General features: G+C 38.7%; 1 protein-coding gene and 1 long non-coding RNA gene across 2 annotated transcripts in view; both read right to left on the reverse strand.

Annotated features, from left to right (window-relative positions):
- Positions 1 to 495, reverse strand: part of LOC104808235 — a 3,946-nt gene extending 3,451 nt beyond the window's left edge. Inside the window, exon 1 of the long non-coding RNA XR_770909.1 lies at positions 456 to 495. This is a non-coding gene — a long non-coding RNA (uncharacterized LOC104808235). The remainder of the gene's footprint in view (positions 1 to 455) is intronic.
- A 2,137-nt stretch (positions 496 to 2,632) lies between these two features.
- Positions 2,633 to 12,800, reverse strand: LOC104808236 (DNA replication ATP-dependent helicase/nuclease DNA2-like). The gene is made up of 36 exons (XM_010533876.2): positions 12,609 to 12,800; positions 11,743 to 12,057; positions 11,459 to 11,626; positions 11,218 to 11,374; positions 11,044 to 11,102; positions 10,903 to 10,965; positions 10,539 to 10,745; positions 10,406 to 10,459; positions 10,259 to 10,320; positions 9,776 to 9,908; positions 9,532 to 9,642; positions 9,317 to 9,413; positions 9,010 to 9,092; positions 8,684 to 8,749; positions 8,274 to 8,429; positions 8,125 to 8,180; positions 7,968 to 8,025; positions 7,782 to 7,892; positions 7,638 to 7,694; positions 7,043 to 7,177; positions 6,720 to 6,956; positions 6,339 to 6,413; positions 6,089 to 6,210; positions 5,909 to 5,981; positions 5,703 to 5,807; positions 5,410 to 5,577; positions 5,009 to 5,078; positions 4,778 to 4,929; positions 4,316 to 4,393; positions 4,146 to 4,238; positions 3,921 to 4,058; positions 3,594 to 3,633; positions 3,426 to 3,499; positions 3,198 to 3,335; positions 2,985 to 3,104; positions 2,633 to 2,889 (listed from the first exon to the last, which is right to left on the reverse strand). Exons 2-36 carry the CDS (start codon positions 12,028 to 12,030, stop codon positions 2,764 to 2,766), a joined length of 3,930 nt encoding a protein of 1,309 aa, XP_010532178.1. The 5' UTR covers positions 12,031 to 12,057; positions 12,609 to 12,800; the 3' UTR covers positions 2,633 to 2,763.
- Between the last annotated feature and the right edge of the window lie 3,257 nt (positions 12,801 to 16,057).

The following is a 16,057-nucleotide window of genomic DNA, read 5'->3' on the forward strand; positions in this document are numbered from 1 at the left end:
AGGTAATTCAACAACTCATTCATGCCTGTGTCGAACACGAGGCGGTCTGGTCTTTTTGTTTTATTTATTTATTTATTTATTTATTTATTTATTATTATTATTAGTATTATTATTATTATTTATTAAAAATAATTTTCTTTCTTTTTCTTTACATAACTGAATCGGTCCGGATTCAGACCGTTCGACCCAGAATTCATCATTCATATATTTTTTTTTATATTTAAATTTTTCACGTTTCATAGACGAAACCTCAGTCTGGACGGTGTGGGAGTAGTCCGACCCGGTCCAGACTTTGAATGTATTAAAACATTTAAATCAACACAATAATTCATAGAAATAAAAATAATCATAAATATTCAAGTCACGCAAATCAATCAAAAATTTTACACACACATACATTCAAACTCCGAAGACAATAAAAATAAAATTCTCGAATCACATCCAAATTCACTCACCTGGATTATGCCAGTTGTTTTTTTTTTCTTTTTCGTGACGGTAGTTTTCCCCGGGTTGATTAAAATTCTTTCCCTTGCCTCCTCTGTTTCTTACTGCTCAAGAAACGCTGATAACCCACGGTAAGTTCTCCGTAAATCCTAGTTCTCAAAACCAGGCTCTAATACTACTTGTAGTGGGTCAGGCCTCAATTCCGTATAAACCCAAATCCTTTTCTTTGGCACACCAAAGCCCACTTCCTTTTATGATTGTGTCTTGTTCGAAACAAAGCTTACGATCGAGAAACTTCTGTCTCTTCCCTGCAACAACCACACCTTTGTGGTTTCCTACACAGATCCTCTGAATCTCGAACCTCCGGCCACTCCACCATGGTAAGTTTTATTACTATTCCCAGTTATACCTCATTGGTTTTCAATTGTACCTCACTGGTATTTTACTTATATCTCGTTGGTATTCAACTCATATCTCACAATAACTTCTTACCAAGTTAATCTGCAAAATATAAACATATCAATCACTTTTCCGAAGATTAATCATCTTCTTCGTGATCAATATTCCACAACAAAATCTTCTCTCCCGAAATAATATAACATTATAATTTAGACCAAACTATAATATATGATCATTTTCCAACCGAAAAATATCTACACATCGAGAAAAGATTTCTCGTTTGTTTTTCAACCAACAAGACACAAACAACACAAAGCATCCTGTTTATGTCCAAAATACCATGTTAGAGAAATCTCCGATATCGTCAACTTGTACCATTGAAATCCGATATCCACTGATCATAAAACACGATCAGTTTTTTATACACGGATTTAACAGAGACTTTGAGTATATTATTGCTTCATTATCAACATCAACCATTGAAGTCATAGAGCCCAAAATAACGCTTTTAGATTGTTGGAAAATAATCGAAAAAGAATATCGAAAACACTTACATACCCGATACGATATAAGTCTTCAACACCGTATCTTGTTATAATCTGGAATCTGGATATTACTTCGACCTGTAACACGTATGAACGGTAGAGAATCCGGATATGACTTCAAGGCGTGTAGTCACTTTCCTAAAAGCGTTATTCCATCCCTACCGGGTAAATGGGATTACAGGAATACATTTTTGAGATACAATGAAGTTTTAATGATTTCGGATTACCCTTCCGAGAATCATCATACCAAAACTTGTTTATGAAGATGAACACAACCCCTTTTGATTGAGTTTGCAAGAACCATCAAAAGAAACACTCAAAATCTCTCAAAGAATTAATCACCATCCGTTTTCCACTTATTCTGACGTTTTTAGTTTATAAACACTAAAAGACATCATCAAAAGTTACCAAATCTGGCAGTTTTCTGGCAGTTTTTAAGCGAAAACTCGCATCTTTTCGAGAAAACTAACTCAGAGTGAGTTACAACTGACTTTTGTCGAGTTACCACTGACGCACTAGTGGAGTGAGTTACAACTGACTAAGACCGAGGTACCCCTGACGCGTTTTATTTCCAAAACAAATACATGTTTTATTGATTCACATTATATCATTTACTAACACTTAACTCCTCCACCATATTCGTAATACATATAACTATGAATCTCTTGAGAGATTATTCCGATCAACCGTTTACTCTAAAATATCCAACACAACTCTCCCCACAAGAATTCACCCAAAATCCCTGATGCCCTTCTCCTTCCCGCCCTTGTTCCATTTGTAATAAAATAATCCCTAATAACCAGTTGGGCTGGTGTAATAGCTAACCTAATAAAACGTAACAGAAAGATGCCCACATCTAGCCATAGCTTCGACTCGTTCACATTTCTCCATCCTCTACCACCTCAACAATCCCTTGTTTCGCCCAAGCTTGTCCCTCACGAATACTTTTTAGAGGCTTACCAAGCTGACGGATGAATGCGAGAGTAACCGAGTGCATGCGGCATTGCTGACGAACGTGTACATGAGAACACACACGGATTGTTTGGATGCTGAAAACGGTTGGCGGACAATTTTCTATGGTTCGAGGCAATTGACAGTTTCCTTGGGTTTCTCAAGCGAGCAGTTATAATTCTCTTGACGGTTGGATATGTCAACCTCCATCTTCTTCTGTGTACTTATTGAATTCCGCAAAACTGAGTGTTGGTTTGAATAGCCAAGATCCGTTCATTAACAAGAAAATCGAATGCGTGAAAAAGAGGTCTAACAAAGAGGAGTTGGCATCTAATCTCTGTTTAAATACATTATTATACAGTACAGTATATACTCTATTGTAAAACAAAAATAATGAAACTATTCCATTTGAGAAAAACTGTAATCATCTGATTTCTTGATGGCTGGTGATTGTCACAATGTTGGACTGCTCATCAACTTTCCTCAGCAGAAGCATCAGGAGTGGAACCCTTGAGAGAGTTCTACGTGATCCCACCATTATCAATTTTTTCTGTCCAAATCGAAAGGTTATATCCACAGAATTTCAATCAATCACAGAGCAATATGTTCTCTGAAAGAAAGGAAGAAGAGAAAATATCAGAGCACCTTGGCACGTGTCAAAGCGACGTTGATCCTGTGCCAATCTCCGAGCAGCGAAGAGGCAGAGGAACTCGGTTTCTGGCTTGACCTCACAAAGGACACCATTATGCAATCTTTATCTCTTCCCTGACCAAATAGATAAAAAATATACCGGGATAATGAAGGTTTTACAGAAAAAGAAAATAACATGACACTTTGTAGTTTGCATAAGAACAAAACCTGGTATTTGTCAATGGTATGTATCTCCACGGAAGTCGTGGGAATAGCTTGTTGAATGAGGGATGCTTGTGAGTTATAAGGAGTAATGATTCCGATTTCGTTCTCACTAACTCCGTTGCTCACTAGCTCTTCTGCAATCTGATACAAATGCTTACTCAAGTAAATCAAGTTTTTTTTTCTTAGTTTCAACACAATGCTTCATACTCTACGCCTACGGGATAACTGTACCTTAGCTATTAATGAAGCTTCGACTGGATTGTAAATGGCATTGTGATCCCTTGCCTCAAAAGCCGGCAACGTATCTACATAAATGAATAACGACTGCATGAAGAAAATCCGGCTCATATAATATGGAAGGTCCAAACAAAGACAAAACAACAGATAGATGTGAAGAACCTGTATTCACAAATACCACTGTTCTTCTCGGTTCTAGAACCTATTAACAAAGACACGAATTATTAAGGAGTTAATTAGGATTGATAAGTTATAAAACAAGGATTATAGCTTAGCAACAGAAAACCAATTTGAAGCAAACTTTGGAGCCACAAAGGTTTCTGTAGTGTAGGTTGCACACGTTGAGTTTATAAATCTTTTTAAGAGAGAGTTACTAACATCACCTAATGGTATCACCGCAAATCATCCAGAGTATTAACGAAAAGAACCAGATATTATAGGGCTTTGAAGGGGTCCCAAGTTTTAAAATGTTTAGAAACATACGCTGACCTCTTTAAGCCATGATGGACAAAATTTGGAAGTAGAAAGCTCAAGTTTCGCGTTAGCTACTTCAGAGGAACCGCAACATAGTCTGTCACCATATATCAAGGCATTTGATAGCTCCATGATACCTTGACTCATCCGATACTGCCCAAGATGTCTCAGTAAAAGCAGAATATTATAATGAAATTACAAGGATAACTGCTAGATTCAATCATGCTATTTAGGGAGAACCTGGCTATGTAAAACTGAAATTGCCTGAGGATGTGCCTCTGATAGTCTACGGAACAAGCTTATTCCCATCCCATTTTCTCTAGCCTCTGCACTCTGATTTCAGTACCACAATAATGACGTTGAAGCTATTCCAAAAGCAAATAGATAAAGATGAGATATTAAATGCTTACTTGTACTAGCGGTGGAAGTTGATAGTGATCTCCAACAAGAACAAACTTAGATGCAAACATCAAGGGTCCTAGAGAAACCTGAAATGTACAAGAAACCATGCATTATTTTCGACATTGTTCAGCACCAAACTCAGTTGAAACATGTCAGATCCTTCTTTCAGATTTTTCTTTAATGATTTAAAAGGAATTGCATAGAGAGCTATTTAAGTGTGAATTTTCTTCATTTGAGGGTCGATTCTTTTCATGCTCAGCCTTACTAGATCTGTTTACTTTTTCAACTGCATTAAGCAAAAGAGAAATGTGCTATCTATTTCTGTTCTGCAAAAGCATAAGGTAATATCCCAGTTGCCTTCACAAGAGTTGCATTAGTACTCAGGCTATATTTTGCAAGCAAGTGAAATTACGAGTCGCATTATTACTTATTTAATATTCTGCAGAGCATGTGAAATTGAGAAGACGTACTGGAAGTGCAATCTGTCCAGCTTCATCGACTATGCATACATCAAATTGCTTGTTCACAAGCAAGGGACTGTTGATCCCCAAACAAGTGGTGGCCACGACTTGTACTTGGTCCAACTTTGTTCTGACGTCGTCAACACTACACATTTCCATACCTGCCACAAAGAGAAGTCTCAAGTGCGTCAAGAGACAAGTAATTTATTGAGATGAAAGTTTGAAGAATGCACCAAAAACCTGAAAAGCGGCTATCCCGAACTTCTTTGTGTATAGCATCATGTCTTCCAATGCGTAAAAAGTCAATTCCCTGCATATACATTCAAATGAATATCCGTCAATTGTATCTGAGAATTTTTTAGATCTAGAGAGTGACATTACTTTTATTTACAATTCATTCTCAAGAAGTGCAAAAATATTTCTCCTAGACTTTACCATATATATACCTCTCTATTCTCTGTACAAGCCTAGCTTCTAATTTACAGAAAACCCACCCACAGTTGATTATGAGTTATAATTTACGGAACAAAGAAGAGAAATGTGATATCGAGTACTCAGGAAATAAGCAGGCCATGGAACAAAAGATATGCAAAAAGGTTGATATCACATAATAGATGAAAAATGCCTCAAGAATAAATTACCTGTGCTTTTAATTTGATAAGTAAATTATCAACAGCAGAGTTTGTGTATGATGCAAGGAGAATCGATGAACCTCTAACTAACAAAGCTTTCACTGCCTGGACCATGGTAGAGGTTTTGCCTGTTCCAGGCATTCCTAAGATCAAAGCATAGTCCTTTGCAGATAGTATCTGAAAAATACACGGGAAGGGTTTTTACGAGCATTCTCAGAGAACTGAACACTAACATGTCGTCAGGCATGGCTCTGGCACCATATATTAAAAAAGAGATAAATCAAAATGATGCCTAAAATGACCTTAAGAATAGCTTGACGCTGATCATTATTCAAACTCTTTTCCGACCAGATATATGATATTGCTGGATCTTGGCTGAGTATAGATCCATTGTCAAATCTTGGAGGCTACAGGAGGGGTGAAAGAATTGAGCAAATGAAGAGGGTGAAGAAGGGTAAAAGAAACCAATAGCCACAGCTTATCATGCCATAATGAACAATGCATTCACCTCAAGGTCAACTATCATCTTCCTGAGACGAGCACTCTGTCCATTGTGTACAAAAAGCCGCAAGAGATTGGACCTTTGAGAACATAAATGGATATAGCAAGGAAACACCGTATCAATTTCCTGACACTGAGCCTATTTAGAAAAAAAATAAGCAAATAAAAAAGAACCATTAAAAATTACCTCATGACAGAAAATGAACTCATGATTTCATCCTTTTCAATTCGCCAAACCTCATGGCAGAGATCAGAAACCTCGGCAGAGGGGTTACTCCAAGGAAGACGTAATTGCTTAGAAAGAGAGACCTAAGGATTTACATAAGAATAGAAGAATCTAAAGCTGGTTAGACAATTTTAACCGGGAACATTAAGCTAATACCAAACAAACTTAACCAATCTAAAGACAAAGAAAAGATCCTTGGAGATGTACTTACAGATACATGAAATCTACTAATATCCATTACAGTCCCACTTGCAACAGCCAAATGGCGGACTTCAGAACTAAGAATCTGAAAGTGGAAGACAGTAGTTCACCAAACAATCCAGAAGATAACAAAAATAGAGAAAAAAACAAAACAAAAGTTGCAGAAGAAAGATAAGGATGATAAAGGAAAAAGGACGGTGTTATTGAGTGCAATCATCAGTGAACTTTAAAAATTGTAGTGCAAAATTTGGAATCGGAGCCTTAGAAGATTGTCTGTAAGCAAAACAGTGGTGCCAACATTCAGAAGAATATATTTGGATGTAACTAAGTCCTGTTGGTTTTCAAATTAGCCATGGAAAAAGTAATGATAAAAGTTAGAGATAAACTATACCACACGATCTCCTGCTCTAAATCTGCAATCTAGCTCATCTGCTTGGGGACTTCCGGTGCTCTTAGAATCTTCATTAGATATTCTTTCTTTAGTTTGTGATGAACTTTGATGCACAAAACGATAGATGAATCGATTTTCTTTGTGATAATTCAGATGCTGAAACCCATCCGGCACGTCAAGAACCATAGACGAAAGATAACTAGCTGAGTTGCTGCTCTTTGGACCATGTGAATTCACCTGGGAACAATGTAATTATAAGATCAGAAATGAAGATGGAGATGCAATTTTTACTCCTGTAATAACAGCTGGCAATCAAAGCTCACCTGCATCTCTCTAGCTTCCAAGTCGATTAATCTATCCCAGAGGCGAAGAAAATTGCAATGAACAGTTGAAAGATTAGATGTAAGCATGTCAAAGACATCACCCAGTCCGCTACTTTCTTTATTTCCACCATGCACCTGAGACAAGCAGAAAAGATGCAAGCTGAAGCTTCAACAAGATAAACAAGTGATGAAGATGAACCAACCCTCCCGGACATGGCTAACGAATGTAATTTGTTCTCCAGAAATTAAAGGCAGTGAGTCTGACTAACAAAGTTTGAATTCTACACGTTGCATGTAAAAAAGTGCAGAAAAAGAGGTCAACATGGAAACTTAAACTTTGTTTAGGAGGCTAGAGAAACAATACGACGCAAACCAGGGATCAGTTGCATACATATGTAACAAAGAAGAATTCGTTTGGAAACACTTAGATAATATCAGACTACAGATACACAACTTGCTTGGTATCTTCGTCCAACAAAATCAAATTTCAACCCCTACACAAGCTAAACCTATTCATAAAGTAATTATGCTTCAGAGTTCAACCTATATAAAAAGTAAAATTTGTGTTCTCTTCCTTACGGGAGTAAGAAAGTACCTTATGATAAATTGTGCATGAATCCAGATGACGACAACCTTGACACATGTTTAGATTCTAAAATCAAAATAGTAAGAAAAAGTCATACCATAATATTTCCGAAAAAAGTGTCTTTGATGACCATTAAGATTATACAACCCATACCCGCAACATTGGGGGAAATTGTTGTGTTTTTGATGCCTTGAGAATGTCATTTGCAAGTTCATTCCGGCGCATGATGAGTCCCACCAAATCGGATCGTTGAACAGCGATTCCCTTTACATTTGAGCGAGCACTCAAAGCTTAACAAAATGTCAATGCCAAAGAAAGGCACGCAAGATATTTACTTACATGTGTTTGATCTGCTTGCAGATAATACAGAAGTCCATTATCAATATGCTTCAGGTACCTGCAACAAAGAAAATGTAGGATAGCGTTGGCCAAAGAAAAATGCCAGCCCATTTTCAACAAGAAAAAGAAAACAGAAACAAATGTACTGCATAAGCACCTTTCCGACATAAGGAGTGTGTACAAAATCACCTGGGCACAGTGTTCCATTGACGACTACAAATGACAAGAAAGATCAGGTTCTCAGTCTTAGTAAGGCTTTAGAGATTTGAAATTTAACAGCATATCTACATAGAATTCCAGACAGACCTGACCAGCATGAACTTTCCCAGTTTTGAACTCGAGGGGCATTATTTTCTCATTCATTGTGTTCATATCTGATTCAACCAACACTCGGACTGAAGCATCAATCATTCCTTTCAGACCATATTTTGGAGCCCATGCCATCTCCTCAATATCAACTACCTGATGTAAAAAAAAACTGCTTATAGATATGATAGGACTATCACTAAAGCAAATTGTTAATAGCGACGGCACTTTCCACAGAACTTGGGCTTGTAAAATAATCGAACTAGTTCAAACAGGATGAAATTACTAGAAACAAGAAAGTCAAAACTTCGGAAACTTCATACCATTGCGAAACTTAAAAAGTTCTGTGGTAAATTAAAAGAAAACAAAATTTCTTAGAAATCAATTAAGAGTAAAAAACAGGCTCTCACCTCTGATATTTTAAGCCTTGACTGCCCATTGGTAGAACCAAAATCAACACTTGATCCCCTTGAGTCCTGCTAAAAAACGTTATGTCATGAGCTTAAGATGTTCCATCACTATAGTTATTAGAAAATCATGAATTGGGGAGAGAGAAGAATATATTAATACTGAACTTTTCGAACTGGCATATGAAGAAATTACAAACCTATAACAAGACAACCATAACAATTTCCAAAGAACAACCAAGCCGAAGAATGGTCAAAGACAGTTTTTGTTCATCCAAGAAGACAAATACTAGCATAGTTATCCACCCGGGAAACATAAGTAGATTCACCTTTGAATATCTAAAAGTATGAATCCATTTCAACATTTTTGGAATAGCTTCGAACAAAGTTGCCTTCACATCTCTCTCATTTGCTGCAGACAACATAACATATGACAGGAAAGGAAACCATTAAACTGCAGTGAAGGAGTAAACCTTACTATAATCACACTTCAAAACCAAAAGACAAATAAAATTTGATGCTAAACGAAATCTTAAAAGCTAAGTGAACAGAGAGATACCTCAACTATACTGCCATAAAATTCGAATATGTTAATTACGTGAACTTTCAAACTATTGGAATAGATAGTGTAGTTACCTCCACATGCATACAAGCTCTCGATATTTTGCTTAATCACCATGCTTGCGTATTCCTCCAAAAAATCTACCGTCACGGACTCTTTCCTGAGACCTGCCTGGAAAACAAAAAGAAAGGGACACTATACATGAAGACCTTGATCTTGGAAAAAAAACAAGAGAGAAGAAAAAACAATTATACGCATTATCTGACTAATTTTGTTTCTTATCCGTGACCTGAAAAACTTGGTGCAGCAAGGTCCCAATCATGGCTGCCATGGAGTATTCATTGGATCTTAGCCGTTCATCAAGCACACTTCGCCTTGGGCAAGCGAAACTTGCAGCAACCTAAAAGGTAATTCATTCATTCACAAGAAAAAAACCAGCAAATATAATTTACATTTCTTAGTAAAGCTAATCTTGTTCAAGAGAGAATGATGATTAAAAATCAGAATTGGAAAAAGGTAAGAGGAAGAGCTACCTTAGTTCCAGCAATAAGAATATTAGGATGAACAATTACAAAGTTATTTTCATGGTCCACGTTACACTTCCCCTCCTCATCAAATTTACCAATTACATTGATAGAATCTCCTGGCGATACGGTGCTGTAAAACCTGATAAAGTAAAAACCTTTATGAGTTCAAGGAGCTAGATAGGCCTAGTTGAACAAGTTTCAACTAATGTGAAACTGAAATAGATGTCATTTGATTGCAAACTAGGAAATAAAGTAGACAGCTAGCTCAAACAAGAATAACTAGCATATTGTCAGCTCATGGCCCAAAAGAAAATGGCATTTCAGAAATAATATAATTTTGATCCAGACTGAAATATTAGAGAAATAAAGCATATTACATTCATCAAAGATGTTCCATGTGAGAGGAACCACCAGTATTTTACGTTTACAGCATGATCTAAACAGAGATAGAAACCACCTATTTTTTCCCATAGATACAAAAGCATTTACCATTCATCCCAGAGATACAAAGCTCGCTCTGCTGCAGTATTCTCGTTTAGCAGGCGAAGAACCTGAGAGGCACTTTTAAAGTCAATGCAATTCTGACATTGCACAGGCAAGGAATCCCTACACAAGTTTAAATAAGACTCAATTCACCTTATAATGACACTGACCACGATATGATCCAGCAGAGCCACGTTTCTCAGATACCTGAAGCACAATGAAAGACTATTAAAAACTGATGTAAGAACAAAATCGTTTCCTCAAAGACAATAGAGGCAATACTTACCTCTAATACAAGAAAATAGATATCAGCAAACATAGAAGTATGCTTTTTTAGTCGATTAGATTTCCCTCCATCTTGAGGGTGAACAACATCAGAAGAGACGTTCCTGTCTGTAACTTCTACTTGGGGCACATGGGACCCCTCGTCATCTATTGTTGTGCCATCAACAGAGATGACATCTTCAACTTGGTTTAAAATTTCTAGCAAGGCCTTCAAAAATAAGCAATAATTCAGCACTAGATGTACAGGCAATAATCAATGCAAGTTTAATCACCTACACTCGAAAGGCAATGCACATGTTGTGAAACATAGGAAATAGCAATGCCAAAGTTGTTGTCAGTATTCCGGATTGAGTCTCAAATGATACCTTTTTATGTTGACTGACATCCACAAGTTCAGATACCCTACTGCATGTAATGGTAGAAGGAACCTGAACCCAAAGCAGAGCAATATTATGTAACAAGAAAGAAAGGCAATTACTAATTTCGCAATCATTAAAGAAATTAACCTTGTTATGACAGCATGAGAGTGATGGTGGTGTTTGAAAAGGACTACTTCCATTAGCACAACGGTCACTTGTACTAACATGGTCATAATCCACATCTACAGAAGGTTTCACTCTGACAGCATGAGAGTGATGGTGGTGTTTGAAAAGGACTACTTCCATTAGCACAACGGTCACTTGTACTAACATGGTCATAATCCACATCTACAGAAGGTTTCGCTCTTTCCACAACAATGCTATTCACCAGGAACGATGATCTCTCAGAATCTTTCTTTGCTGGCGAAGAAAGCCATTGCTCAAGTTTGGAAGTTGTACCAGGGGTGGGATAAACTTTCTGCGCAAGATGCCGATCATTTATAATGGGAAAATAAAGCAGATGAAGAATGGGCAGTAAATGAAGAGAGAACTGGAAAAGTGCCTTGTCCAGGGAGCAATGACGAATGCCAGAAGAGTTAACCCTGGTGGGATTGTCTGACAATTCTGCCATCTTAGGAATTTGCTTAGCAGTTGCCCGAAGTTTTTCATTCATAGGAGAGATTTTCCAAGTTATCTCTTCATTTCCATCGTCCTGGCTTTGCATTATCAGCTATTAGAAAAGAATTGAACGCATTAAAATTCCAGAACAGATAAGGGACTAAAGCTACGAGATCCAATAAGGTAAATATGGAAACTAATTGAAAGAGGGATAGCAGAAGCAATCACCGTTCCAGGAGAGAATTTGAAATGTTTGAAGGTTTTTGAGACCTCAGGCGAGGACTCTTCCACATTATCAGCTTGCCGATCCAGCATGTCGGGAGGGTTTTGAGGCGCCAAAACTTCATTTCCAGAAGCAATACTGGAGCTAGGAGATGAGGATGTGGATTGGGAGTTTTGAAAATGACGAAGGAACAACTGCTGGATGCCGAACTTTGAAGGTTGCGACGAATGATCAGCTGAAGAAACTTTGCTTGATTTCGAGGCCAAAGACTTTAACTTTTTTCTTGGTGGCATTTCCAGTCGCGGTCTGCAACACCCGGCCTAAAGAAATATATAGACATCATGAAAAGATTTTAAAACAAAAATCTGACATCAATGTCGAATAGACAAACCCAGAAGAATCTGAGAAACATTCTCGAAGGGAAGAAAACATGCAGAAAGTGGCGGCCTTAAACTACACTCCAACTCCAGGATTAATTGATTCGACTATGTCTTGGTCACTTTCCTATATCTATCCATATAATAGGTAAGCTACTCTCTAAACTAAAACCCATCAACTCCAGTATCGTTCCAACATCGGTCTTCCACCGTGCCCAGAATGAAAAGATCAAAGCGACATGTTCCGCAATGTCTTCCATAGACACTGCTCTGATTTCCAGAAACACCGAGTGAAATTGATCGAAACGTAGAACAATTGAGATAAGATACGATCGAAATTCCGAAAGTTCTTAGATGGAGTTTCGAATCCCAAATCGGGTTTGGGAGAATCGTCGCCGGAATTTGGTCGGCGAACACAAAACCCTCAGCGGGAGCGCGATGCCAAAGTGAAGGGAAGAAAGAGAAGAAGAGGACAATGGAGAACGGTAACTTACCGGCGATCTTCGGTTCTTCACAGCACGAGAAACGGCTGGGAAAAAGGCTGTAGGCGCGGTTTAGGGAAGTAGAAAAGTTGCAGGGAGAGGATTTTCCCGCCTAAATCAGTGCGTGTGAATTGTCAAAGAAGAGGGAAAATTTTTATTAAAAAAAAATAGATAAATTCGTCTCTGAGGACCAAAAAGCGAAAATGTTCGGGAAATAATGTATTTTTAAGTTTTTAACCAAAGTTTTCCTCTCTTCGTCCTCAGCGGACTCGCCGTCGCGACTCGTCCTCCACCATCTGCTACCACCGTATCAAGGAGAAGCATTATTATTTTCTGGCTTTATCTATCTGGTACAATGGCAGCTACAGGAGACACCTTTTCCCTTACATGTTTCTAGGGTACTCGTAGTCTGATGTACTTGTACTAGGTTTGTTGCAAGTGTAAATCATTTTTATTACCTTCTTTATTATTCTTTTACAAGTGTATATATACATTGCCAAGGGCATAATGAAAAGAACAAGGAGGAATTTTTCTGAATCTCTTTTCTGGAGTCTCTCGGTTTGTTATGGTATCAGAGCTCCATCAATAGCTCCGCTCTTGCTCTTTCTCCTATTCTTCATACCTTTCTTTTTCATCATGGCTGATTCCACCGCTTCCAACGCTTCCATTGATTCCGATCCTCCTCTTCCAAATATCCCAGCATCAACCCCTGTTTCCAATCCTGTTTCAGATCCCTACTCCAGCCCCTTATACCTCCATGTTGCCGATTCCTCCAACTTGCAGCTTGTACCTGAAAAACTGCAAGGCGAGGCAAACTACAACGTTTGGTCTCGTGCCTTTCTCAAGGCTTTGAACGCCAAAAACAAAATGGGTTTTGTCTTTGGCTCTGTTCCGAAGCCACCTCCTGATCATCCTGATGCTGGCCTATGGTCTCGCACCAATGACATGGTCTGTACCTGGCTTAACAACGCTGTGAGTACCGACATCGCTGGTCTCATCGTCTACCTTGACGATGCCCATCTCATCTGGAATGCCTTGGCAACTCGGTTCAAACAGCAGAACGTCTCCAAAGTTTACAATATCCAGCATCAGCTAGACACCCTGCATCAAGGTTCGTTAGATCTGAACTCATATTTTACCAAGCTTAACTCTCTATGGGAGGAACTGCGCAACTTCGAACCTTTTCCGGCTTGCACCTGTGGAGGATGCACTTGTGGTGGCTGCACTTGTGGAGGTTGTTCCTGTAACCTTCCGGATCAGTGGACTCAGCTGTTCGAACGCACAAACGTCGTGAAATTTCTCATGCGCCTCAATGACTCATACACTGCTGTTCGACGTCAGATTCTCATGCTCGACTCATTGCCTAATCTATCAAAGGCCTATAACTTGATCTCCCAGGAGGAACAGCAGCGACTCACCTTCGGCTCGCCGTCGGACCACGCAGCCTTCCAGATCTCTACCCCTTTCCGAGCGCCACCTCAGTTTCCTCCTCCATTACAAAACCCTAGACACAAGCCCAAACACTTTTCCCAAGCCCATGAGAAACCAAGGCCCGTTTGCACGCATTGTGGGATGTTGGGCCATACAGTCTCTCGTTGTTATTATCTACATGGGTTTCCACAAGGATACAAGTCCCCTGCTCCCCTTTTACCTACTCCGCGACATTTGCCCAAATTCTCTCCTCACAATCGAAACCCTAGCTCTGATTACTCTCAAAAATCAGTGAATATGGTGAGATCTGGAAGCACCAACCCTTCGATGAGCTCCTCTGAAGCTGTTGACATGAGGACTCAGCTGGCGCAGGCTAAGGAACTGTTGGCTCAGTACACCTCACAGTTGAAGCACCATGGCTCTTCTCCTTCGGATTCAGGTTTCGCTACTGCTCTTTCCTCCTCTCCTCCACCCTCACCAGGTATTACATCAACCTTTCTTCTTTCTGCATTACAACCTACCCTTTTATATTCCCTTGTCATATGGATTTTAGATAGTGGGGCGAGTACTCATATCTGCTGTGATCGAACATTATTCTCTGATATTCATGTTGTTCCACCGATCTCTATCTCCTTACCGACTGGTGACACGATCACTGTTTCGGAATCCGGTTCAGTTCTACTTTTCCCAAACTTAACCCTTACTTCTGTTCTGTATATCCCTACTTTCAAATATAACTTATTGAGTGTCAGCTCCCTCACTAAAAACACCTCTCTATCTGTATCCTTTAATGATACTTCTTATGTCATTCAGGACCATTCTCTGGCCTCGACAATTGGCACGGGTAAACTGGTGCAAAACCTCTATGTTTTGGAAATCCCGAAGCCATCTTTTGTTTCCAATCGTCTGTCCTCTCCTCTAAGCACAGCTTTTGCGGCTTCGTCTGTCGATCTTTGGCATTTTCGTATGGGTCATCCCTCCAACTTGAAGATTAAAGCATTAGGGTGTTCTGATATTAGCTTTACTAAGACTTCTGTTTCACAACATTGTACTGTTTGCCCTTTGGCAAAACAGAAAACTTTACCATTTCCTACATCTACTCATATAGATAAGTCCCTTTTGAACTTGTTCATGTCGATATCTGGGGTCCTTTTCATGAACCCACTATTGATGGTTTTAAATATTTTTTAACTCTAGTTGATAATTTTAGTCGCGTAACATGGATTTATTTGCTTCATTGCAAATCTGAAGTCTCCTCCAAGTTTTCAGCCTTTTATCAAATGGTTAAAACACAATATAATCAGAAAATTAAATCCATTCGAAGTGATAATGCCCCAGAACTCAATTTTTCCGGTTTTCTCACAACACAAGGTATTTTCCACTATAAATCTTGCCCATATACCCCACAACAAAACTCTGTAGTTGAGAGGAAACACCAACATCTTTTGAATGTGGCACGAGCCTTATATTTTCAATCTAAAGTGCCCATATGTTATTGGGGTGACTGTATTTTGACAGCAGTTTACTTAGTAAACAGAACACCTACATCAGCCCTGAATAATAAAACCCCTTTTGAGTGTTTACAAAATCAAAAACCTGATTATTCTCATCTTCGAGTCTTCGGATGCCTATGTTATGTTTCCACATATTCCAAAGATCGACATAAATTTAGCCCTCGAGCTGTGCCTTCTGTTTTTCTTGGCTACCCTGCTGGTTTCAAAGGTTATAAGGTGTTAAACCTTGAAACTCAAACCATTTCTATTTCTAGAAATGTCATTTTTCATGAAACAGTTTTTCCCTTCCACAATGAAACCACTTCTGCCTGTTATCCAGACATCTTTATTCAACAGCCATCACCATACTACTTATATGATGACTCATCCTCTTCTCCTATTCCTTCTCAACCTTCTTCTTCACATTCTCCTAACTCTTCAGATTCTGTCGACATTCCTCCTATTCTTCATACCTTTCTTTTTCATCATGGCTGATTCCACCGCTTCCTTCTCTTCCTTACGGGAGTAGATCGGAAG

This window comes from Tarenaya hassleriana, unplaced genomic scaffold (genome assembly GCF_000463585.1).
Source record: "Tarenaya hassleriana unplaced genomic scaffold, ASM46358v1 Cleome14, whole genome shotgun sequence".
Lineage (NCBI taxonomy): Eukaryota > Viridiplantae > Streptophyta > Magnoliopsida > Brassicales > Cleomaceae > Tarenaya > Tarenaya hassleriana.